At 45.1% G+C, this 24,600-nt stretch overlaps 1 protein-coding gene across 2 annotated transcripts in view; it reads right to left on the reverse strand.

The window, feature by feature from the left end:
- Positions 1–619: 619 nt before the first annotated feature.
- The window catches only part of MXI1 (MAX interactor 1, dimerization protein), a 54,850-nt gene continuing 30,869 nt past the window's right edge, over positions 620–24,600 (reverse strand). For both annotated transcript variants that reach the window (XM_063163222.1, XM_063163223.1), the window contains exons 4-6: positions 5,005–5,119; positions 3,648–3,819; positions 620–2,510 (exon numbers count right to left, since the gene is read on the reverse strand). In XM_063163222.1, the coding sequence (XP_063019292.1) occupies positions 2,347–2,510; positions 3,648–3,819; positions 5,005–5,119 (451 nt within the window). In that variant the 3' untranslated portion in view covers positions 620–2,346. The remainder of the gene's footprint in view (positions 2,511–3,647; positions 3,820–5,004; positions 5,120–24,600) is intronic.

The raw sequence follows: 24,600 nt of genomic DNA on the forward strand, positions 1-24,600 counted from the left end.
CACTGCCAGTTGTCAACACTTCCAAGGAGAATAATAATGAATAAATAAATAAGACCTTGCTAGAGCTGAAGTTTCCTATCTTTCACCACTCTACAGACTGTTTCAAGCCTTGTGTCATCCAGATATCATATAGACCCCAAAAGCAAATTCAAGCAGCATTTCTTCTTTCAGAGCCCTTGGGCTGCATTTGCAACCTAGAGCTTAATTCACTCTGTGGCAGACTCCTGCTCCTGCCAGGTAACCTCCCAGAAAGAAGAACAGATGGACTGAGACACTGGATTACATGCACACAAGTGAAAACATGTTTAACAACTGCAACCAGATGCAAACTTAGTAAGCAAATTAATTTCAAAAAAACCCAGACTGGAGAGAAATCATTCATTACAGCCATGGAAAGAGTATTTCTCTACTCAAGCATGTGTGTTGTGCCTCTTACAGGGAATGACACATTTTGGAGAGTGGGGTATTTAAACACAGAGTATTTAAACACAGGCAACTTATCACAGTGCACAAGTCTGCATGAGACTTGCTCAGGATGTCACCGCAGGACCGAAGGGCACAAGAAGAACAGCAGCTGGCTGAAGTGACAGGAATGACCAAGATGGAAGAACACAACTCATTTCAGATACAGAAATGTTTAATGGCGTTAAAGTGCTACTTTAATGGGGACCATATGCTAACATTTAAACACAATTCCACTGCACTGCTAAATATGGTTGTCTTTATTTTTTTTTACTTTATTTTACCTCTTTTTACCCAACCCTATCTAAAACAATAAAATAAAATCTAAAGGACTGAAATTAACAACCCATTCAAATCAGCAATAAGTTATGAATTTTATAAAGCATTTTTTCCTCTTTTTTTCTTAGTAATGAGGGGTAATTAAATTACTTAAGGATATACAAAGTTTCAAACAATGCCATAGGTGAAGACTCTATTAAGGTTTTTAAAACTTGGAAAACAAAATAATCCTGGCCATTAAAAAGACAAAAATAAAAAAAGCAAAGCCCTCAAAGTGCAGGTTAGAATGCTTGTCTTGGAGAAAATTAGAAAACATTCGCTATAACAGCTCTTAACAGCACCTGCACAGATAAGGTGGCAAGGCCCTTGGGAACAGGACGTGCAGTCAAAACGTTACATTAACATGAGAGACGTGCTGAGCTTAACTAGGTTAACTACTGGACTGGAACTTCAAAAGTCGGCAAAGGGAATGATTCTAAAAAGAAAACTGAAGAAACCCCCACCAAACCTGGCCTCTTCCAGCTTAGCACAACCTTCATTTTTGTGTGCATGGCAAAAAAAGGATCTTTGCATTTCATTGGGTCAAGTGCTTCATCAAAACAGAGATCTTTTCATGGCATAAATTCATATAAAAGACATCTAAGGTTTCATATGGACAAGCTCTAAAAAGATGCATCAGACTTGGGGTGTTTTCCCTCCCAACACATTTACAAATGTTTATCAAAAAATCACTTCAAATAAAAAGGTCATAGTGGCTCAGTATCTGGGCATGACTGTCTGGTGTGTCAGCTCTCGAGTGCTGGTTTCGTTCTGCCCTCAGCTGGCCGTGTGCCTGCGAGGGGCACACATCTACCTGGGACCTGCTGGCGCTGGCACAGCCCCAGGCCTGACAGCCCACCCTGTGCTGGTAGGTTACAGGTGTGTACCTCTCGCTTTAGCCACGCTTCTGAGGTACTCACTGTTCAAATGATGTCCAACAGAAAGCTGAGTTGAATGGTGTTCTCCCCTGAACATCGCTGCCCCTCTCCCTCTGGGCACAGAATGAGACCTTCATCATTATCGGCACTGTTATTCCTAGGCTACGTAAGCCTTCTTAGATTTCCTAGTACATTATGACAGCATTAGATTGTGGTAAACTGTAGGATACAGTCCTTTCAGGACCAAAAAAGCTCTTCAGAAGGGCCTAAATTAGGTTGTTCAATCTGAATGCGGTGTAAGAAATTTTGACATTTCTCAGATCTCATGACAGAAAGAGAGGGATGAGTTTCTAGTATCCTCTTTCAAACAATTTCTAATAAATTCAAAACAAAGTGTTTCATCACTAAGGTCTAGATCCAGGTCCCACAGAAACAAATGGATTTCATTGACTGCAAAGGGACTAGTATTTGGCCTAACTTTTTGCCAGCAGAAATTGGGATTGGTAACATGACCAAATGAACAAATATGGGTTTCTGGGGAGGCTTCCTTTACCCAAAAAGCTTTATATACAGGTCTCTCCAGGCCTAGCTGTCAATATGTCAATTCTGAAAGAGGATACTGGCATCTAGGACCCAGTTTGATCATCCCAGTGAAATCATTCACCCTGCACTGTTGTCTCACTTGGTTCTAGGAAGCAAACGAGAGCTTGACACTGGCGCTGGAGTAACCCTCATCACTCCCAATACTCTGCAAGCTGCTGTGATCATCAATGTCACTGATGCTGGTTGTGCTGATATTGTCCACTTCTCCATGGGAGAACTCTGTGCTTTCAACGTCCACTTCAATCTCTTCTAGAAAGGGAAATGAGAGAAATGCACACAGGTTAGCACTCCACACCCAACTGCCCCCTTCATGCCAGTGAGCTCCTGGGACTCCCCCAACACAGGGAACTGAAGTAGGTTCTCCCTGGAATGGGATGGGCTGTGGTCATTGTTTATAAAAAGACTAATACCAGCTTGGAGGTTTTTGTAGGGATTTGGCAAAGGGATTTCACTCCTCCACACACCAGCCACACTGTCAGCGTACTTGACCCACCCCACACACTGAGCTTGTCCCACCACCTCTTTCTTTGGACCTCTAATACCCCAGTGTTAGAAAAAAAGAAGAAACAAATAAAACTGAGTGCAAGAGAGAAAATGGAGCATGAAGTCAACCCTAAACATGCTAGCTGCTTGACTTTATATTGCCAAAGCCAGGACCACACACAATTACAATGCATTACCATGGGAATCTGGGTTACTCTCACACATGCTCAGTGGATTTTGGAACAGACATCTTGTTTTTAAGAAAGACTTAAAAAGCAAAGATCTAATTAACCAGGTATCTTGGCTCCCATATTGTTCATGAATTTTCCAAAGGATTTTTGTTTTAAACTACAGATTCATACCCAAACTATCCATCATCTTCTGGTCTGTCAGTAAATATCAAACCATATATTGTGCCTAATGTTCTGTCCACTGCAGGGATATTTTTAAAAAGGAGTTATCTTAATTCAGTTAGCCATTCAGATATATCTAGTCAGTTTTGACTGAAGAGGTGAGCTCAATGGGAAGTTTGGTAGGGGGGGCTGGGGGGTAGCTGTACAAAACATTGGTTCCAGTTTTATTGATATCTTGCATTTTCCTCTTTTTGTTGCCAAGAGATTCAGCAGAACAAAAATCACAATGAGCATCTCAACTTTACCATCTCTTTCAATGCCAAGTAAATCAGATCAAGTTGACAGCAACAACAATTCTTCCAGACTTGGAACTCATGCAAAATACTAAACTCTCCATATGCATGTGTGTGTATGTGCCTGTGTTTGAGCAGAATCAGCAACCTAAACACCAAAGGCCATGGGAAGGGGAAGCTGAAAGATACGAAATGGATGAATCTCATTCTCTCACTTCAGAGTCCTGGCAATTCCACGCTGGTTCAGCAACACCCACCTCGCTCCGAGTCCGAGTGATCCGAGGAAATGGTAGATCCAATGCTGTCCATTCGTATTCGCTCTATCTCCTGAGGACCCTGTAGCTGCTCCAGTCTTCTCTTTAGGAATCTTTGTTCTCGTTCCAGGTTCTCAAGCTGGTGTTGGCTTCTCCTCTCAGCCTCTTCAAGTTTCTGAGATGACCAAATATAACTCAGTAATTGCTTTTATCCTTTTCTCCTTCCCTCCCACCTCCACTGCCCTGCCACCTGCCTTGCTTAGACCTTCCCAGTCCCAGAAGGATTCAAGTTCAAGTGCGCTGAACCAAGCTGCCTCACAGTCTCCAAGCACAATGCCTTCTCCTCACATCTTTCCACCTCTCAGCTCCTGATAAATCATACCCATTAGTACAAAGAGTCTCTGAGGACTGAGCCTCTCCAGGGGACACGCTGTGAACTGCAGCAGTCTGCGTGTGGGTCATTCCACCCGGGATCAGACACCTGCATTACCGCCTGTGCCCACGGAGGGGCCTCACACCCCCAAGCCAATCCACTCCAGGGTTTGTTACGAGCTGCTCCAACATAAAAACGTGGCCCGGCAGTTCTGTGCTCCTTACTGCGTGGTTTAGAAGGATTTCTCAGAAACAGTTTTCTATTCAGTGAGTGATTTACATAACCTACTACAGATTTCTTTGATCACAGCTGGGAAATCTACCAGGGCACTGTTCTTTGTTTCCTACGACAAGCACATTGCATAAGGAGGAGTCATTTCAGGCTAACTCTGTCCCTTTGGCAGCATTTTCCCTCCCTCATCACCCAATCTTCCCTCTCTATATCCTGACCTGCAACGAAGTATTTCAGCCTCTCCCAGATACTGACAATGCTGCATTTTCTTTTCACATCTCTCTTTGCCAAAAGTGGAGCTGGAAGAGCTAGGCTAGCTGGAAGGTTCACACATGGAACTCCAGCAAGCCAAACCTGTCTCGCACTCTTGTGGTTTGTGCTAATGCTTCAGCAGTGGAAACTCAGTAGCACACCAGAAAAAAAGCTGCATTTCCCATCAAAAGGCAGTCACTCAGCAGTAGGTATGTTTTTCTTTAAAGAGATACAGCTGTCAACAATACAGAACAAGATCTTCGCTCTTCAAATCTATCATTTTTGTACTTAAGGAGTTCATTACGGACTCTTCCAACAATGTGGCTTGTGGCAATGATAAATGGCTAATCAAGGGGGCAAGGCCTGCTTGCTCTTTTTATTTATTTATTTATTAACAGTGTCACGTTTCCTTCAACGGAGTTAGCTCTAGGCAGCAAGGACGAGCAACTGCATTGCACTTCCCAAGATCCCACACTGAAAGCAGCAGGGAAAGGCAGCTCTTACCTTGATATGTGCTTTGGCTTTGTTGAGCAGCCCAAGCGTGGTGTGCCGGGTGCAGTCTGGTCCGAGCGGTATCAGAACTTTTAAGCGTTCTAGACACAGGCGGAGGTGAGCTCGGCTGCAAGGGGAGAACAGGAGGGTCAGAGCCATGCTTTCTGCAAGGGAATGTCACTGCTTTCACTGCTGCCACCCCACAAGGCAGTTTTCAGGCTTCCCTATTTCCACACATGACAAGATTCCCCTCAGGTACCCGCACAGACTTCCACTGAACTATTTACGCTTCAAACATCAGCTGCTCACCAATACCTTCATTATTGCTAACCTCTGACAGACACTGTTTATTTTCTTGCTGTCTGAACTGATAATCTGACCCATCTGCATGAACTTTGTGCAGGGGCAAAGGCACAGAAGAAAATGGTACAAGTATCTCATGGATTTCCTCTCTCTCTGAGCTATTTGCTGTCTGTTTTGCTGAGAACTTTTGTGAAAGCAGTTTTGAATGACTGCTACCCGCTGTGTGCTTGTTCATTGCCAGCTCAAGGACATTTGCTATGAACTGACCTGAACACCTCTTCTTGCATGAAATTAAGATCATCAATGAAGAAATGGTCAATTCAAAACACTGAAACAATCCCTGGCAATTCAAGGAATGAGAGGGACAGTAGTTCCCAAGAACTGCACTCTTACTCCTTCCTGGGCCCAGGTCTGAAATGCTGCTGGGGGTGCAAGGTCTGTGGGAATGAGAGAACCCAAGACCTTCCCCCAGGCAGACTTCTGACCTTGGCTACAAAGGCTCCAGCACAACAGCACTGTTGGTGATATGATCCATTTTCTGCAGAACATGGCAACATGTTCTGGGGTAAATGGTTCAGGCAGCAGTAACAACACACATCGTCCTCAGGCTGCAGAGGAAAACTGTTCCCACTGTCTCCTCCTCTGGATCACATCTGCAGGGATGAACCGCAGATTTATGGAAAACTATCGAGTGTGTGTTGCCTTTTTCCCCTCCCTCTCTCTTTCCCAGACATTAATGATTTATGTCCAAAGTTGTCATCCCAATCAATAACACAATGACATCAGCTTTACCATTCACATGCAAGAAACACCAGTGCAAAAGACTCCTGAAAGCCTATCCCAGCCCCTGCTCATGCACAAAGAAACTGAATCTTAGCCTGATCCATCTCAATGCAGGGGAAGAAAAAAAAAAAAAGAAAGAAAAAAAGAGCACGGACAGTTCATTTCCATTTGTTTTTCAAATGCACTATTGCACCCAGTTTGAAAGGGGTGGGGGAGAGGAGTCTGTAATCAGGCAATTATGTCAGTGACAAGCAAGGATGATTAAGGGTGGAAGGGTCAGGGGTTTTGCTGATGAACTGTCAGCACAGGGGAGTGTTCACTGGCCGTGCTGTAGAAGTGAGCTCCTCACAGTTTCTACCATAAATCTCTTTACGAAGGGTTCATCATTCTGTTTCAATAACAGTCACAGGGCTGCATATTACCAGCAAGAGCCTTGAAGAAAGCATGTTTTCCATTAAACATTAACAACTACAGGGGTGGGGAAAGGGAAATAATAATCCAAAAATCAAACTGAAAGAACAGTAATCACATCAATCTCATCTACTTCTCAAGTTGCTCTAGGGCAAACCCCACTGTCATTAAACTCATATGGTTGACATGGGGAGATTTTTTTTTTACCTGAAAGCCAGTTTTCAACACAGAGCTTGGTCAGGAGTGTGCTCCCACTACAAGTGTTTGCCCTGTGTCCCATGATGACTGAAAGGGTAAGCAATGAAAAAGTATTGCTGGTTCACAGTGACACTACAGCTGGGACATTGGGCACTGACTTCTTGCACAGAAATGAAGAGGAGCAGGATCTTGTGGTCAAAGACATTCTGGGGTTTGAAACCAATTTTTGGATATGGCACAGACTTCCTGAATGGCCACACAGGCAAGTCACTGAGTCAGAGCTGTCAGAGCACAGCCACTAAGCTGCAGCATGGAGCAGCACGTGTCTCCTCACAGCACAAGCATCAGCTCCAGCCACACATTTCACCTACAGATCAGCCCAAGTTAAAAACACTGATCAAGCAGAGCCCAGATCTGGGGCTTCACCTAACAGCAGACTGCTACACAGCATCTGCTCCAGGCAGGTACCACAGGCCTGGAGGCAGCTCCCAGCCCGTGGTGAAAATCAAATTATTTGTGTAACAGGAAAAAAAGTTTGGGGAATCAACATCCAACCAGTCACAAAGACATCACAGTCCACTCTTGAATGCAGAGAGAAATGGATAACACATCTACAAGCCTGAGCTTTGGGCTGATTCTCAGCACTGTGTTTTACCAGGAACTGGGAAGGTGCTGCACCAGGAACTGCAATTCCTGGAACCAGAGATCAGCTTCAGGCAGCAGCAAGCACTGGCTGGATTGCTGAGACAGCGATCAAGGGTGGCACTGATGTGCCACGTCAAAAGCTGGGTTGTGTGCAGACTGAACAAGATCAACCCTGTTAAGCACCTGAAAGCTACAGGCAAAGGTCCAGCCATGTAATAAAACCCCAGATACTTGAAAACCTTCCCATTGTGCCCCAGGACCATGGTGGAGAGAAGAAGGTTACTGCTTGTCCCAGGCCCATGCAGACCATTTTCAGAGAAGCCACTCCTGCACCTGGCTCTGCTGGCTGCTGGCCAAAGGCTGTGGCCTGCAGCAGGGGTGATGGCTGTGCCAGCACAGCCCCCATCAGGAGGGGCCACCTGCCTGGGACACGAGTGTGGTGGGAGCTGATAAGCTGCACACAGCACAGCTCAGGCTGCAAGCACACTGCAGGGGCAGGTTTCAAACATGTCTGACCAAAGCTAATACTTCTGTGCTGCCACTGTATTTCCCCCTATTTCACACTCCAAGCTGAGCCACACTGGGATGGGAAGGAGCAACCAAGCCTGCAAACTGTCCTGGCATGTGAGCACAATGCTTTCCTTCAGAGAGACCCAACTAAACAACTTGCCCAACTGCTACCCCTCTGCAGCATCCAATACCTTCCTTATTTTTTTACTTTTAAAATCTAGCCCAATCACAGTCCCTGACCTCAGCTGCCAGCAGCCCCAGCGGACCATGATTTGTTCTTAAACTGCAGGGCATACACTGCAGGTCTGACAGACTGGTGGGTGCATCAGAAATAAAACTCCAGAGCCCTGGGAGCAGATGGAGCCACTGCTCACTGAACTAGATGTTGCACAGAGGGCTATGGTCTAGCTGACAAAATGGTGATCGGTCAAAGGTTGAACTCAATGGTCTTGAAAGTCTTTTCCAACTGAAATGACTTTGTGATTCTTTGAAAACCATCACAGAAGACTTAGCTAAAAGACCATTTCAGAGAGAAAGCAATTGCAAAGCCATTAATCTTTCTTATCAAGTCCTGGAGCTGCCCCTGGGCAGCTGTAATTCCCCAGGTCAGGCCATGATGTGAGTGCCTTTTCCCCTTGTTTACCTGGACTCTGCTGCAACGTGGCTTTGACAATGCTGCAGGCTCTTGTTTTCAATGAAAATAGCAGCATTGTGCAGCCTCCAGACAGAGCCAGACGGCTTTCCATGTAAACCACTGGATTATGCCAATATTTGACGCATCTGCCAATATCTAGAAAAACAAGTCTAAAAGCCCATATTGTTATATAACAGAGAAACAAGGCAGGCTTGGTGCAAAGGGCTGCTGCCTCTCACTCTCTTCATCCTGAGGAAGACAGAGGATGACAGAAGGAGAATTCCAGTTTCAGCAGAGGCCGAAGCTTTTGCATGCTAGCTGCAGGGGAGATGGGAAAAGCTGCAGCCCTTCCTCCTGCCAAAGTGGGAAAAAATCAGGCTCTCACAGCAGCATACTGAGCACATTGTAGATGCTTGATGTGTTGAAAGAGAAGTCTGTGAAAGATTTGAAAGAAAGGGGCTCTCCACTTTCCCAAGGGATGAGCCTGGTCCCCTCTTCCTGCTCAGCCTGATGAGAGGGAAAACTCCTGTTTGAGATTCCCATGTTGGGGGGCATCAGGATGGCCAAAAAGGAGTAAAACACCTGAGAGGTTTCAGAAACCCAGAGCCAAACACAAGCCCTGTCCCAAAGAGCTGAGGATCATCCTTTATCTTGTTTCACTCTGTCTAAGACAGAGCCCCTATGCTGCTTGAGCTTCCTCCTCTGTGTGGGGCCAGGAAGAGACTGGAAGCAAGTTCCTCTGGGATGTGGAGGGCAAGCAGGGCAAGGATGCCCTCTCTTCTCTGCCAGGAGCTGCAATGGGCCAGGAGACTGAAGCAGAAGAAGGATGAAAAAGCCCAGCAGCCCCACAGCCCTTCCAGCAGATCCATAAGCTGTAAAAGGCTGCATATGGAAGAAGGGAGGGCTGGCCCTTGAAATGGCAGCCCCAGTGCTGCTCACTGGGCACCTGCTGTTCTCCCTGCTTTCCCTTTGTGCCTGTGCAAGAGCTTCTGACTGTATTTGGATTATCTGACTGTATTAGGATTATCTACTTCTACCCCCAGCTCCCCTCCAAGGTCCTCTGTCCTGAGCCTGTATCAGAGGGGAGCCTGGCTCTTGCTCTGTGCAGCCCCCCCTTGCACTTGGCTCTGTCTGGCTGCAGAGGGCTGTAATTTCACAGCCTGCTCTCCTCTCCAGCTCCCAATGACATCACCCACTCTGATTATATAAAGCACAGGGAGGAAGCCTTTATTTATGCGTGCTTTTTGCTCACAGCTTCAGCTGTCTCAGTGTACAACACACATGCAAATCCCACTGCAGGAACTGGGCTCTCTTTTGCCTGAATCAAAACTGCACTGCAGAAAAAGGTGTGGGTGCAAAAAAAAAGTCTCTGTTTCCTTCCCCCACACCTCTGAATACATTTTTGAGGAGTTTGGGTAGGAATCAACCTAGCACAACACTCTGCACCATAGCAAGCTGGGCACAAAGCCACCATCTTCCTCCTTGCTGGGAAGTCCCCAGAGAGCTGAGGACCTGTGCTGGCAGCTCCAAGCTCTTAGTCTGCTGGTCACAAAGGGGCTACACAGGGGCTGGAAACCTAACCCCCTAACAATGCCCAACAGGATCCCTACAAGGGCCAGCCCAGGGCTGTAAGACCACAGGCAGTTTCCCTTCCTGGCCCTGGTGGGCTCAGCCAAGCCCCTGTGCAGCCCCTGACAAGGGGTGACCCCACTGCCTGCTCCATCCTCCTCTGGTCCATGCTGCAGAAACGCTGCAGACATGGGCCATCCCTGAATGTTAACATTGCCAGAGAGACAGCAGCTTCTTTGCCAGAAGCGGTTTGGGATTTGTGCAGGGGTCCTTGCCAACTTCCACCAGGAGCAGAAGGGATGGAAACTGAGAAAAGAAACTTTCTCTGCTGAGGAGTCAGGCAAACACGCGCACACTCGGCTCTGGAGCAGCAGGTTTACCAGACTCAGCACTATCCCCCCGTCAGACACTGCTGAGAGACTTTGCTGAATCAAGGCCTGAACATCTGCAAAACACACACACAGACACACACACACAAACTCTCTTCCCATCTTTAAAAGATCAAGCCTCCCTCCCAGCAGGAAATGACCAACTCGCCTCCAGCAGCAGTTCAAAATGCTGAATTCTTAATTTTGTATGTTGAAAGAAGGGAGCATCTGAGGGAAAAGAAAAGCATTTCCCAGATATTTTTGTACTTATGCCTCCAGGTCTATAGGGCTTGAATTCAACAGTGGATTTAAGCATGTGCTCAACATTAGGAATATGCTCAAGTTCCACTGAGGCTAAATCAGACACTTGATCTTTGTGAGATATTAAAAAAAATTGAAGCAAACCAAAAGAAGCACCAAAAGAACCAGAAGAAGGAGGATCCTAACATGGAGAAGGACATTATCATATGTCTCCTCTTCCCTCAAAGCCTTTTCAAAGTCGAATCTAATTTAACCCTGAAATTAGAAACCACCAACTTTGTTTGGATTGCAGAGCCTAACAGATTGTCTAAAAAATTCAGGAGTGATCACTGGTTAAAGAAAGCAATTCCTGGAGAAACACATGCGACCCCACATCAATAATTCAATGTACGGGAATGATTTTGAGATAAAAGTAATGAGAAACACATGCAAAAACCACAGGGCAGGGAAAATACGCTTTCCTTCTAAAAGCAGTTCACAGGTCAGAGGCTGCTTATCTCCAGCAGCCATCGTAGGACGTGATGCTTTTTCCTTACTCTTGTCCCTGACCCCCAGGCCAGCCCTCTCAGCGAGGTATCCGCTCCCTGCTTTACCCACGCCTGTCTCCAGAGGTTTTTGCAGGCAGTGGCTGCGGGCTGGAGGAGGCAGAGCGGGCAGAGCCCGCCGTGTGCCGGTGCTTTACCCACGCCTGTCCCCAGAGGTTTTTGCAGGCAGTGGCTGCGGGCTGGAGGAGGCAGAGCGGGCAGAGCCCGCGGTGTGCCGGTGCTTTACCCACGCCTGTCCCCAGAGGTTTTTGCAGGCAGTGGCTGCGGGCTGGAGGCGGCAGAGCCCGCGGTGTGCCGCTCGGTGCTGCTGCAGCGCGTTATGCAATGCTGCGAGCCCGCGGGCCGGGCAGCAGCGCTGCGGTGAGAGCCCGGCCCCGCTCAGCCGGAGCGCACAGGGCACCGCGGCCTTCAGCAGGAAATCTGACTCACAAATGCACCGCTGAAAGCTCACGTTCTCCACCTGAGCTCGGAAAGCGCTCGCAACAAGCCCTGCTTTCGGATTTTAAATCGGGTCTCTCCTCATGATTGTTTTCGTGCCTGTGCTCCCAGCTGGAAGAGGACGCTTGCTCATCTGACCCTGTTTCCAGTCAATTTCTACCGACGGCTCCCTGGCATGTATGAGTATTTGTATTCCAAAAGCTAATAACATCTGCCATGAAAATTAACTGAAAAAAATCCTTCGTATTTTTAAATTTTTAGATGTAAAGATCTACCAAAAACATCTGCCATAAAAATTAACTGAAAAAAATCCTTTGTATTTTTAAATTTTTAGATGTAAAGTTCTTCCATTTAAGATAAAGAAATGAAAATTTAATCCCGACAATAAAAAGACTTGACAACATACTATAAATAGGAATTTAAAGGAACAAAAAAGTTCTACAAGCAACATTTTCAACCTTATCTTAACCATGTCAGGTCTGTCTGCAAAAGTTAGAGATGAACGTGCACCCAACTGTGTTCTCAAATCAAGGCCAAAGGAAAAACAAACTGCAAATGATGAGATCTGTGACCTAACAATGGTAAAACTATAATAGAAATAATTTAAAAATCCAACCCCAAAGCAATGCAGTTTTTCCAAGTCATACAAATCAATGTACCTCTGCCTGGTCACAAGCCACGCACCAGGCAAATAAGAGGTGGCACAGTGCATAAGAAAGCAGAGTTGTGATTCAAGGCCGTAAGTGGAAACAAAATACAAACAGCAATGTCCTGATGTACTCCACAACTGCAGAGCTCTGTCCAAAGGCCACCTCAGAGACAAAACCAACACCAGGTACCCCGGGAAAGGGAGCATCTTACCAAGCAACTGAAATACTCAGGATAAATGGCTGATTTTGGGGCACAGAAACCCTCCTCCCTATCTGCAACAGAAGCTGCAAGCCTTAAGGTAAGCACAAAGCAAGGTTTTACCTGAAAATGTACCGCCCACACTCTCCACTGTACACTTTGAAAGTGTCCATGCTACAAACCCTGACTGTCCCTGAGCCCTGGGTGGCCTTGCACTGCAGTGGGAGTGTGTGGCCACCTTACACAGAAATTACTTTGAGATGGCAACACTCATCACTGATGTCAACTTTGGAAGAGTTTCAGGTTCTTGGCAAACAGAAGCTGCAAGACCAACAAACCTTGTGCCAAGTGATGTCTTGCCACCACTGGTCCATTCCAACATGGATCTTTCTAGCCTACTACTGCAGTCTGGAGAAAGACATGCTTCTCCACCTCCCTCTGCATCACACAGCTGTCAAAATCTCTGCATTTCCTGGGATCCTTCTGGGTATAAAACTGAATATTGTTGAGAGGCCTCTCCTAATTATGTTATGATTTTGAAGGCAAATTCCTAAATCAAGCAGATCCCAAATAATTATACTAAAGCAACACTATGATTCTGAAGCTGAAGTGATATATCCAGGACTAATTTTATTCACAGCATAACTCTGGGCCTTTGGGTCCTGTTTGTTGCACATCTTGAGGTTTCCTGCTTTGAACTATAGGGTTAGAAGACAGAAGCTTTATTTAAATGTATGAAACAATTTCTAAAAAAGAGAGGCTACCTATAATCTCATGACTTCCAAAACTAGAAAAGGCAATGTCAAAAACTTTTGAATGCTGATGCTCACAGTAATAAAAATTATGCCATTTTGGAAGGTTCCTCCTCCAGAATGAACTCACAGTTGCTCGGTAACACGACTGCTCATCCTTTCATAACCCCTTTGATCTTCAGAGGCACTGATGAGACAGGGCTGCTTCAGCTCAGTAGAAAAAGATCAAATGCAATAACCTGGGCTTCACAATGAGAAGGTGATGAGAGCAGCATAGGTGGACATCTGCCCAGCAAAGGAATGGAATCAATCAATGCCTGGCATTTTCTCTCACCCCTTCATTTTCATACAGATCTCACACTGACCTCAGCGCCCGTCCATCACTTTCTCTTCCCAACTCCCAGCTCCTCTTTGTCATTCCTTGCAAGAAATTTGGATACTTTTTAAGAGATCTCAAATAGCAACAGATGCTCTGGAGCAGATTTTCCCCTGAATTTATATATTGAGGATCTCCTATTATCAATATTGGACATTGTCAGAGAGTATTTTAATCCCTGGTGAATATAATTATATTATATTTTAGTGTAGCACAGAAGACAATGTTACCAGCTAAACCCCTTTTAGGCTGAGCTGTGCTCACAACATTCTAAACCCAACAGCCACCACAGGCCACAAATGCTTTACATCATGTTCTCCTTCTGACTTGAGAACACAGCCCAGGTGCTGCCTGTATGGGCACATGTAGGTAAAGATCATTTGCCACCAACTTTTCAATGTGCTGCTAAACATGCAGGTATTGCAATTTCCTACCCGGGCCATAAGATATGGTGACAATCCTGCATTTGACTATCAGGGAACATGCAAAGAAAGCTGTAAACATCAACAGACAACCCAGGCTGGTTAATTATAAAGCCCAGTCTAATAAAAACTCCATCTTTGTTAAAGGGTGGTTAAAAATAGACCTGCTCTTTAAATAGCCAGCGGTGTCCTGTGCCCTGGTTCTCACTAATACCATTGTAATTATCCTTCTAGGGATACACAGTGTGCTCAAAGCCAAGTCAGTGCAGAGTCCTCCTGCACGCTGCCACCATGCCTGCAAAGCAGCTGTGCCATTCATCAGGAACCTGCCTCCTTGCAGAGGAGGCACTAACCTGCTTTGCTGCAATCTATGGATTTTCAGCTTTACTGCTAGAATTAGGTCACCAGCAAAGATAGCCAAGATTTCCCAAACTCTCCAGCTATTTTTGATTATTCTGTTCAGAGGTTTCCTGGCTAAGCACAATGCCTTTGAAATGAAGGGGTGTTTGGGCTCCTGCAAGGCTTCTGCAGTCAAACACTGAGAAGCAGAGATGCTCTCACTCCATAATCCTTAATGGCCTCTAAAACTGCCAGGCAATGAGAAAGTTCTCCAGCTCAGATCTCCTGCCACCAGGTCCTTCCAGCCTCTCCAGAAAAAATCAAAGATGGTGCACACCAGAAAACAGATGAATTAGAAAGGATCTGCAGGGACCCTTGAAGAGCCATGCCTGCACTTGAGCCTGGCAGAACCCAAGGCAGCAGAGAGCTTCCCTGCAGGCAGCTGGAGAGTAGCCAGGGACTGGTCTGCTTCATAAGACAGACATTTGTACATCACTGAAAGAGTAAAGGATTCTATTAACTTGTTATTTGGGAAAACATATTTCCTGTTTTTAAAATCATGAATAGGAAATTTGTCAATATCAAGAATAAATTCTTATCTGGTGCTAGAAGTTCTTTTTGTCATTAACATAATTTAAAAAAATAACACAGGTAAGTTATAGCCACTAAGAATTTTTAAATCACATGCATCTATTTTCTGAAGCTGACCTCATGGAAGAAAACTCCTAATGAAAGTATATTCTAAGAATGTGACCATTTGACATACTTGTTTACACAAAATATTTTCTGCCAGAAGGAAAGCATGTGCTCTTCATCTAATATCTCTTCACACTGTCAGAAATATTTAAGGAGTCATCAAATATCTACTGTACCTTTCAGGTATGGAGGGCATACATCTGGAACAAGGGAAGCAGTGCATGTAATTTCACCTTGTAAAATTATTTTAAATTTAACCTCAAACTTCCCAGGGAAAATGAATTACCAGCCAAGGTCATTCTTTGATGTATGTTTGGAAAAAAAGCAGTAGGAAGGAGAACTTAAGACATCCTAACAGTACTTTTTGTACTGAATATAAGGATTTTTGCACAGAAAAAGCAGCAATAGTGTATTTCAAGAGGCTATGAGTTGGCTAACATTAAGTGACAAATGGTTTTAACTCATGTCACCTATGCTTGTTACTCAGGAGGGAGCCTGAACAGAGCACAGCTCCCAGCACACTGACAGCAGGTGAGCCATGTCCTGAACTCACACATACAGAGGTACCAGGAATAAAAAAGAATTTTTGAAAGGAGGCACCAGAGAGTGTGAAAACACACCTTGCCTCTGTTTAGGTGGTGTGATGTGCTAATACAAACTCTCTCAATACAGTTCTTCCAAAGAGGGGCCAAGCTTATTGTCTAGAAAATTAAAACAATATAAACCTCAGGGGGAAAGAACAACACAAACCCCCTGCCTTGCTCTTTCCCTTTAACTGGGCACCTTACTTATATTTTCTTTCTCTCCTGTAGGAGTGTGTGAAGGCCAAGAGATGCAAGATGGCTCAAACCTCAAACAAGGAAAAAGCATGGAGCTGGCTGCTTGGAAACAACTTTCTCTGGGCTGGAAGCAAGAAAAAAAATGTATCTGTAAGACATGCAAATTGCTCCATTTGCTTCAGCTCAACTACAAAACTTCTAGTGCTTTCAATAGGGCTCAAAAATCATTATATTAAGCACAGGATGCTCTACCTAGTGAACTTTTGATCAGCTAAAGAAGACCATTATGACCCCTGTCTGGGTCTTCAATGCCACAAATGGATACAAATTTGATTCTCCAAACCAAGAACAGCTGTAGTTGAGTAAACTAACATTTGTAGGAGGATTAGCTGCCTTATGCTAGCTGACCCTGTATTTTCCCAGCAGGAAAAGGGTTAGGACCCCACTTGGAACAAAGGAGAAACTGAAAGGTTCATGGCTTGTTTTGGAAAGAAAAAATATTTTAAAAGACAAGAAAAAGAGAGAGGAGCTGGAACACCTACTCCTCTGGTTTGGTGGAAACTGGTTTCCATTTGCTCTGCTATCAGAGCAGTATTAAGAAAATAACCACACGACCTTACAGAAATACCTGCAGCAGCACCACTTTATAATCAGTCACCCCCTCCTTCCTTGCTCTTTTGTAGTGCTTATGTAACCCTCAGGGCCTCATGAACTTAGGCAATACTTACTACTGTTTCACCAATCAGATATTTTATTTTCTATGTTGCATCCCGTCCTGGGATGACTCCCTGTTGGTTTCAAAAAACACTGCTGTTAAAAATCATAGCTAAAAAACAACAAAAAAAGTCATTTTCTCCAAACACAATTCACCTGGAGAGAGCCTGTGGTGGGTTTCTTCAGCATGAGAGCCAAACTACAAACCAGAAGGAGGAACTTTTTGACTTTCCCAGTGCTGTGCTAGGCAGGAGCTGGCAGAGCTTGCAGGCACTTTCAGGAAGGGCAAAGCAGCAAACCGGAGATGACATTTCCACCAGCAGGAAAGGGCGACGCAGCAGCAGGACCTTGGAGTGACAATCAGACCTGGCCCCAGACAGCTTGCATGACCCCAGGGAAATCCTGCAGAACTGAAGCACACCCCACTCATCCACAAAATGGATCTAATCTTGATTCCTTTATACAGTACTGCACAGCTACAGCTACTCCTGGTTTTCAGGGGCTCATGTAGCCCAGCAATGAGAAAGGTGTGGGAAGAGCCAAGAGTCTGGGATTCTCTGGAAGCCAATTCATCCAACTTCCTCTGGTAGTTAATGAGGCTCAGAGTACAACATGGCCACATTTCCCAAAATGGATCAGTAATTCCTCACTACTCCATATATGCAACAAAAATCTGTCTGAGGTCTTCTGTTATCTCTGTCCCAAGAAATTCTCAAGATGGAATTTCAAAGGAGTTTAGTCATAATCAGGAAGACAAGACGAAGGCTGTATTGTTGACACTGCAATCACACAATTATAAAGCTTTGTACTTCTTCAAACCCTTTAGTTCTGATGTCCTACTGTTAATCCCATTATGGTTTAGGCCCCATTAAAAAAATATACACCACAGTAGCTCAGACATCACACTATTCTAAAAAACAAACACCTACATAGGATGTTTCCTCTTCTTTCTGTTTTTTAAATACAAAGGTTACATTGGCTTATTGGTTTTGTGTGGGGGATAGGAAACACTTAACTCTGGGCGCTGGGTTGCCCCAAGCATCACCAGAATTGTAGGGAAGATTACAAGAGTTGGCAATATTAATAATATTTTTCACTTTAAATAACAGAACAATTAAAAAAAAAAAAAAGCTCAGTTGAAATGAAAAAATAAAAAATTCTTTAAGAATCTCGTGCAATTTGCCTTTCCTGGATGGCTGAAGGAAAGCACAAGCCAGTGCTGTCTGCACAGACCTGGGAGCCAGCCTGGAGGGCTTACAGGAGTCCCCTGCTTGTGTAGCACAGCCTTCCACTCTGACAGCTGCTGAACACTTCCAGTGTGCCCAACACACAGTACAAACCCCTTCCCATTCTGCTCTTTGCCCACCACGTGTGCTCTGTGCAGAGATCACCGCAACACACAACTCAGAGAAACTCCAAGAGACACTCATGTCTCCAGAGAGCCTTCACATGTTTTCCTGAAGTATATGACACTAGACATAAGATTTTGGTTCTCCTCTCCTTTTGCAATCACTTCACTGAAATGTATCCCTGTATGTGCTTTTTCCAGTGAATACCAAGCCTGTAAGCTGCTCTTCCAAGCCAAGAAAAGTTTAAAAGAGGTCACACCACAGAGAACAGGCTCTGCACATTTCCTAAGAGGGTCATATTACATAGAATATCCACGGGAGATGAAGTGTTCCCATCCAGTTTCCCACTTTTTTTGGCATCAAAGTTGCTCCCTGGTTTAGGTGAAGTGGGAAATGCATACATTGGAAAAAGAAAAGATCCATTTTATTTGTTCCCCACATTTGCCTAGCTCAGCCAGAACTCCTCAGCATATTTTGAGGGTCTAACAGAGTGATTCTTGCTAGGAAAGTTGACTGCTATATTCAGCATTTGAGACTCTTCACGTTCACAGAGGCACAGAGGCACTCAGCTTTGGACAGCTTTTTTTCTTCCCTTGAACAATGCTGAAATAATTTTCTTCTTAGTCAGACATTAGAAAAAACTTTCTAGCAGTAACCATAGTTAATGAGGGCAATAGGCTGCACTGTTTCCCTGTGCAATCCTGCTGTCAAATGCTTTTAAGGCCATGCTAGATTGGCACCTGCCAGAAAAGCTTTAGATGGAGCTTATCCTGCCTTGGGATGAGGGCACCAAGTGAGTGCTGTAGGCCCCCCTCAGCTCCATCCCTGACAGCTTCAGAAAACTTCAGAAACCACAGAAATCTGAAGAACACAGTTTCTTGCTCTCCTTTAGATACAGAGCCTGAGCCAGCTGCAGGGGCAGCATGCTGAGTCTCCAGAAACCTCTTTGAGAGCAGAAGATCTGCTCCAGAGTGGCAGTTGCAGCTGGCAAAGGGCATTAATGCCACGTGTGTAGGAGCAAGCAGGCAAAGCAAAAGGGAGGATCTTGAGGCATCTGCAAAGCACTGTTTCCATTAGCAGAATGAGACAGCTCCCTGCAGTGCAGGTTGGCAAGGAAAGACCAGGAGCAAAGCAAACAACAGGAGGGATTGCAGGGAAGAGGAACCCCCCACCCAAACTGCCTGCACCCCAGCAAGCTCTGCAGTTACACAGCTGCAAACTTGGAAAAGGGCAGACAGCTCTGAGGAGCACCAGGATCCACTCTATGAGAAACACTGGAAACAAACACAGATCAAAGGGAAACACCAAGCTGTATACACAGCTGGGGCTGTCTTCCCCTGTTAAAAAGAGAAGGGCACGTGGATTTAACTGCAGGCTCTTTGTGAGTGCTTGCACGTAACCGTGCATCTGGGCACAGGCGCGCACTCGCCCCACGCTCCAGCTCCTGCCATCACCGGGGGGCAGCTCATGAATGGCATTTTCCAAGCTCTATGGAAGATTCCCACACAGCTGGGCAAAACCTGACTGGGCAACCCACAACTCAACCCACCCCAGGGAACAAGGCCAAATAGGTGGAAATAAAAGACATGGGAGATACAAAGCAACCTCCGTTTTAGCCTCTGATTTCTACAATAAACGTGCTGCATTGCTCCTCCATTTAGAATGACTCATTTGAACAATTTCATTGAGTATCCAGAAGGAACACAACAATTCCCATCTAAGGGCTGGGCCTTGACCATGTGGAATTGGAATGAATTACCCAACTCTTCAGCAAGTTGTGTCTTTATGTAGTACTGTAAAGTCTCTCCTGAGAAGAAAATGTGGAGGACACACTGCCCAGAACTTCCTGGGGGAGCCAAAGCAATCCCTCCTGCACAATCCAGCTCTGAGAGGAAGAGGAGATTACCTACACTGCAGCAGCACACGGAAATGCTGGTGGCTTCCTGTTGTCAGGTTCTGGAACACTCTTGGCTGACCAGGCTCTTCTTCAAGGCTAGTGACAGTCACAGTGGGCTCCTCAGGGCTGAACCTTCCTGTTCTGTTCCTTTTCTTTCCTGGGATGCTCACAGGGAGATCTTCCCGTATGCAAATAAGCAGCAAAATCAAGTCTGGCATCAACAACCTTTCCATATACCCCTCCTGCTGGTTGTATGGCTTTGCCAGCCCTCACCCATGTGGAAGGGTCCTTGTCCTTTTTATTACAAACACGAGGAGAGCAGTGTCTATCAATGTTCTCCTTTTGATTCTGCATTATTCACTGTCCTGGACAGTAAGGAACCCTTGGCACTGATCCCCAAATGACTCGGCACAACTACAGTGCTGTGGAGACAACCAGAGAGGAGCAACAACTGCCCAAGTGAAGGAGCAGCATTCACCAGAGAGCCATTAAGAGCTGTGCTTCTAAATGATTCAGATGCTTTTAGATATTCCACCCTGGCTCAGCAACCAGACAACTCAGAGATAGCAGCCTGCACTTGACTTTGCAAGCATGACTAAATTTTGTGCAGCTGTTTACTACCTACCATGATAAAACCCACACCCTTACCATAGGAGCTGCTATCAGTCTGGGCCATGTGTGAACCCACTGATACCATGCACAGAGTCTGCTTCTATAAAAGTAATGCTGCATTTCAAACTCATGTCCTGTTTCCACTGGTGGCTTCATGAATAAGCTTTTCTGTACCAATCCTCCTTTCCCTCAGCTCCTCGTGTGCAGAAACCCTTGTACAGGCAGTTACAAGATCATTCTGTAACTGCTACATCCCCTTTCCTGCCTCACCTTTTGTGAGCTGAACATGCTCATTTGCAAAATCTACCATTCACAGCAATCTGTTCTTCATCCTGAGCCTTATAAGCACTGAACTCCCAAACTCCCAGGCAAAAAAAAAAAAAAAAAGAGAAAAGAGAAAAGGCATCCATGCTTTGCAAAAGCTTTTCATTTTTCCCCTAAATAAGTCATGTTGCTTTATGAATGTACTCTCTAAGGTAAATAATTAACAGGCAAGAGGGACAGAAAATCTTATTACATGGCTAATGGGAAGTGATGCTCAGGCAGCAGTGTACCCATAAAGTATAGCTTCAAAAGACAGCCCCTAGGCCTTCTTAATGGAACACTGGGCTGAAAACCTGACTCATGCAGGGATTCCTCTGCATTCCTTCAGAGTCAGACAAATCCAAAGTCTTTATCTGAGATTCAGCCTACATCTAATAGACAGTCTGTTTCACCTCTGAAAAACAGGATACTCCAATTTTGCACAGGCACTGTAAGGAACAACCACAAAGAGCACTAGGCAGAGATGATCTGTATTTCCATACAAATTCAAACTCCCAAGGACAGAAGGGGACACTGGTAGGTTACACCATCTACTGCTATGTTCTGCCATGCCCCTGACATAGCCCTGTCCATGTTATCCACTTGTTCCATGTGAGCAGAATTCCTGACCCTTGGTTCCACATTGCTTATTTAATTGTTTTATGGTTTTCTCATGCAGTGTTTGGGAGGAAACCTGTGAGGTCTGTTTGCCCACAGTTATGCAAACTACTCAGGGTAATCAGCACCATTTGCAGCCAGACAAGAACCACAGCAATTGCAAGATGAAGCCTTTCCCTCCTTTCCCAGACAAAGTTGTGAACACCTGTCACACACTTGCATTTACTATCACAGCATCCAAAACTAGGAGTTAGACCATACTGCTGCCTCCAAAGCAGCAAATGTGCCTACACTCTGTGTCCCTCTTCTCTTGCCTTAGGGGAGAAGGTGTCAAGCAGCACCTCCTGGCCCTGGCCAACACTGAGGGGACAGAAGGACATTGAGAGGGACACAAGCAGTGAGCATAAAGTTTTGAAGGAAGGTGGAAGAGGGGAAACTTGTGTGAATGAGAGAAAAGGCAAGCAACCAGCCAGAGATGTGGCTCAATAAAGCTGTGGGTCAAAGGACTGGGTCAATGCAACCTTGTCCCTGCTCCTTTTCTCCATCAGGCACCAGCTCTGTGCATGTGTCTGCTTCTCACCTGGCACAGGCCACACCAGGAGACACGTGGGGCATCCCATTCTTCCCATGTTCCCTTGCAGTATAAGGTTAGAGGTTATCCAAGCTGTCATACTTTGGTAAAAATGGGCCACACACAGAAAAGAGAACAAAAGCATGTTTCCTTCATTTCCTACCCCACTTCCTTTGGTTATTACAAACCTGCATGGGCTACATCATTACATGTACCAGATGTAGATCAACACATACAACTCCAACTTCTGCCCCAAGAGTACAAGGTCCTGAAATGTCGTTAACAGGTGATCAGTCTCAAAATTATGTTCCTATTACCTCATCTTTCCTACAGCAGAAATTCCCAACTGGCTTTTAGCTATGCTTTCAGGCCCATGAGCAATGTTAGTCACTTGAACAAGAAAAGTTGTTGCATCAGGACTGCAGGCTCTCAGCACCTCAAAGAGCACCCTGGAAAAAAAAAATAGCAAGCCTGCAAAGTCTCCAGAGATGCATTTAGGGGAGAGATGGTAAGTACAGAGCCATGACACAACTGAAAATGGAGCCAGGAAAGCTGAATGCTTGACTTCCTACTTGAGACCAGAGGTCCAAGCTCACTGATTAGAGAGGGCATTTGCCCAGTCTTTATAATTTTTTGAGGACAGCCATAAATATACAGAACTGGAGAGGGTTCAACCTGAAACAAAACAAAGGCAATGCACCCAAGTAGAAATCTGAGGATGCAAGTTTGGGAAGAGATTCAGGAACCACAGCTGGCAATGATGCACTCCAAATCAGACTGGTGACCTCTGATTTGGTGCAGAGACCTGACTGCAGAGAATATTTCTTCAGAAGAGGGGGGTTTCCTCTCAGGTCTCCCTTCTGGAAGGCAGGATGATGAAAGGATTCTCAGCATCAGACCATTATGACAAGGCCAAACAGATTGTGCTGACAGTTCTTTCTACACCATGGGAGAAAAACATATCAGAAAGTGCCCCAAACACATCTTAGTTAAGAAGGGCTTTGTGATAAATATCTGTTTCTGAAAAATGGCTTATAACAGTGATTTTATTGTGCAACATTGTTGAAATAAAAACATTTTTCTTTGTGACAGTTTATCCAAAATAGTAGTATTCATTTTTTCCCTCTTCTTTCTTCAACAGCTATTGGATTCCTAAGGGAGGTGCAGAGATCTGGGAGCAGAGAGGATGACAGGCATGCATACATTCTTCACTGCATCACTTTGAATAAAAAATAAATCATATTGAAACTAGAAATTCCTATATGAGCAGTACTAAAGGACTTGAAATGAAATGTGGATAATTTTGTTTCCTTCAAATCTTGGCATGGAGACTAACTGTCCCTTTGCAGCAGCTGTACTCAGAGTTCAGAATGTTCAGCAACCCAGCCAGTGTGAAACAAAGCCTTTGCAGACTTCCAATTGTAACTGAATCAAAATGCTGCTTCTGCCCAAGGAGGCACTTTGCATGACCAAGTGTGCTGGTCAGCCTTCCCCAGTGTTACACCAGTGACTGGTGAGTTCTCAGAGCAGTGCCAAGAAACAGCAAAAGGCAGATTGACACTAAATAATGCTGGCTGAGCCTGAACAAACCCAGAAAGAACAGCTCTCTGACAGCCTTACTCCAAAAGCCACCAGCTTCACTCCCTCCAGGTTAAGCAAAAACAGCAACAGCACTGTAATAAGTTATCCAGATCTCCTAAAACAGAGAAACATGCTGCAGCTCTGTTGAAAATTGTTAGTCCCAGCTGAAAACAGAGGCATCTGTCATCCAAACAACAGAGCTGAAGACAGCTAACTACCTCCAGCTCTTGTTCCACACTGCCCTTGGAGACAGGAGAGTTTAGCTACAGTTCCCACAAGGAGCAAGTTGGATCAGTGCATGCTCTGACCTTTGGATGTGTCAAAGAAAGATGCATGCTCAGCTGTGCTGGATATGGTTTGACTGCTGCAAGGAACATCACAGGTTCCAACTTTTATTAATGAGGAAAACAATATGTACTGTCAACGTTTGCTACATGAAGTTAGCATGAAAACAAAGCTCACTCCAGAGAACAAATGAAATTTACTGGATTAGTTTCTTGTTCCAGCTCTCCTGATAAATAGCACTGAACTCAACACCACATTGATTAGCTGGTTCAAGACAAACACTGATCAGATTGCCTTGGCAAGCATATATAGCACTACAAAAGCACAATCATCCTTGTCTATTCAGAGTAGCAAGGATTCACCATACTTTCATTTCCCTTCCTTCTATCTTTCCCAGCCTAGACAGCTTGTCTGCACTATTTAAAAGCTCTACCTTAAAAGCTTTTCCTAAGACACACTCAAAGCCCTTATTCTAAAGAAACAGAACCAAACAGTGCAAATGCTGCAGAGCCTCAGAAGGCCCCCATGTTTCAGTGCAAACTGACCCAGGTCACTGTTCTGTCCTCAACTTTCAGTAGGGGTTTTTTTTATCTTATCCACTACCTCAGATAGGCAACTGAGCACAACAGTCAGCTCTGGGTGAGAAACCGCCTTGGAAAGCCACTCTGCAATAAACAGCCTCTCACGTCAAAGAAAGAATGGGTGAGGAGCCACAAGATGGGGAATTCTGGTAAGAGTCAGGCTAAAAACCACAGTACTTGATCCTTGCTATGTGCCTGTCTTCTTTGCTTCTGATCACG

Source organism: Melospiza melodia, chromosome 9 (genome assembly GCF_035770615.1).
Source record: "Melospiza melodia melodia isolate bMelMel2 chromosome 9, bMelMel2.pri, whole genome shotgun sequence".
NCBI lineage: Eukaryota > Metazoa > Chordata > Aves > Passeriformes > Passerellidae > Melospiza > Melospiza melodia.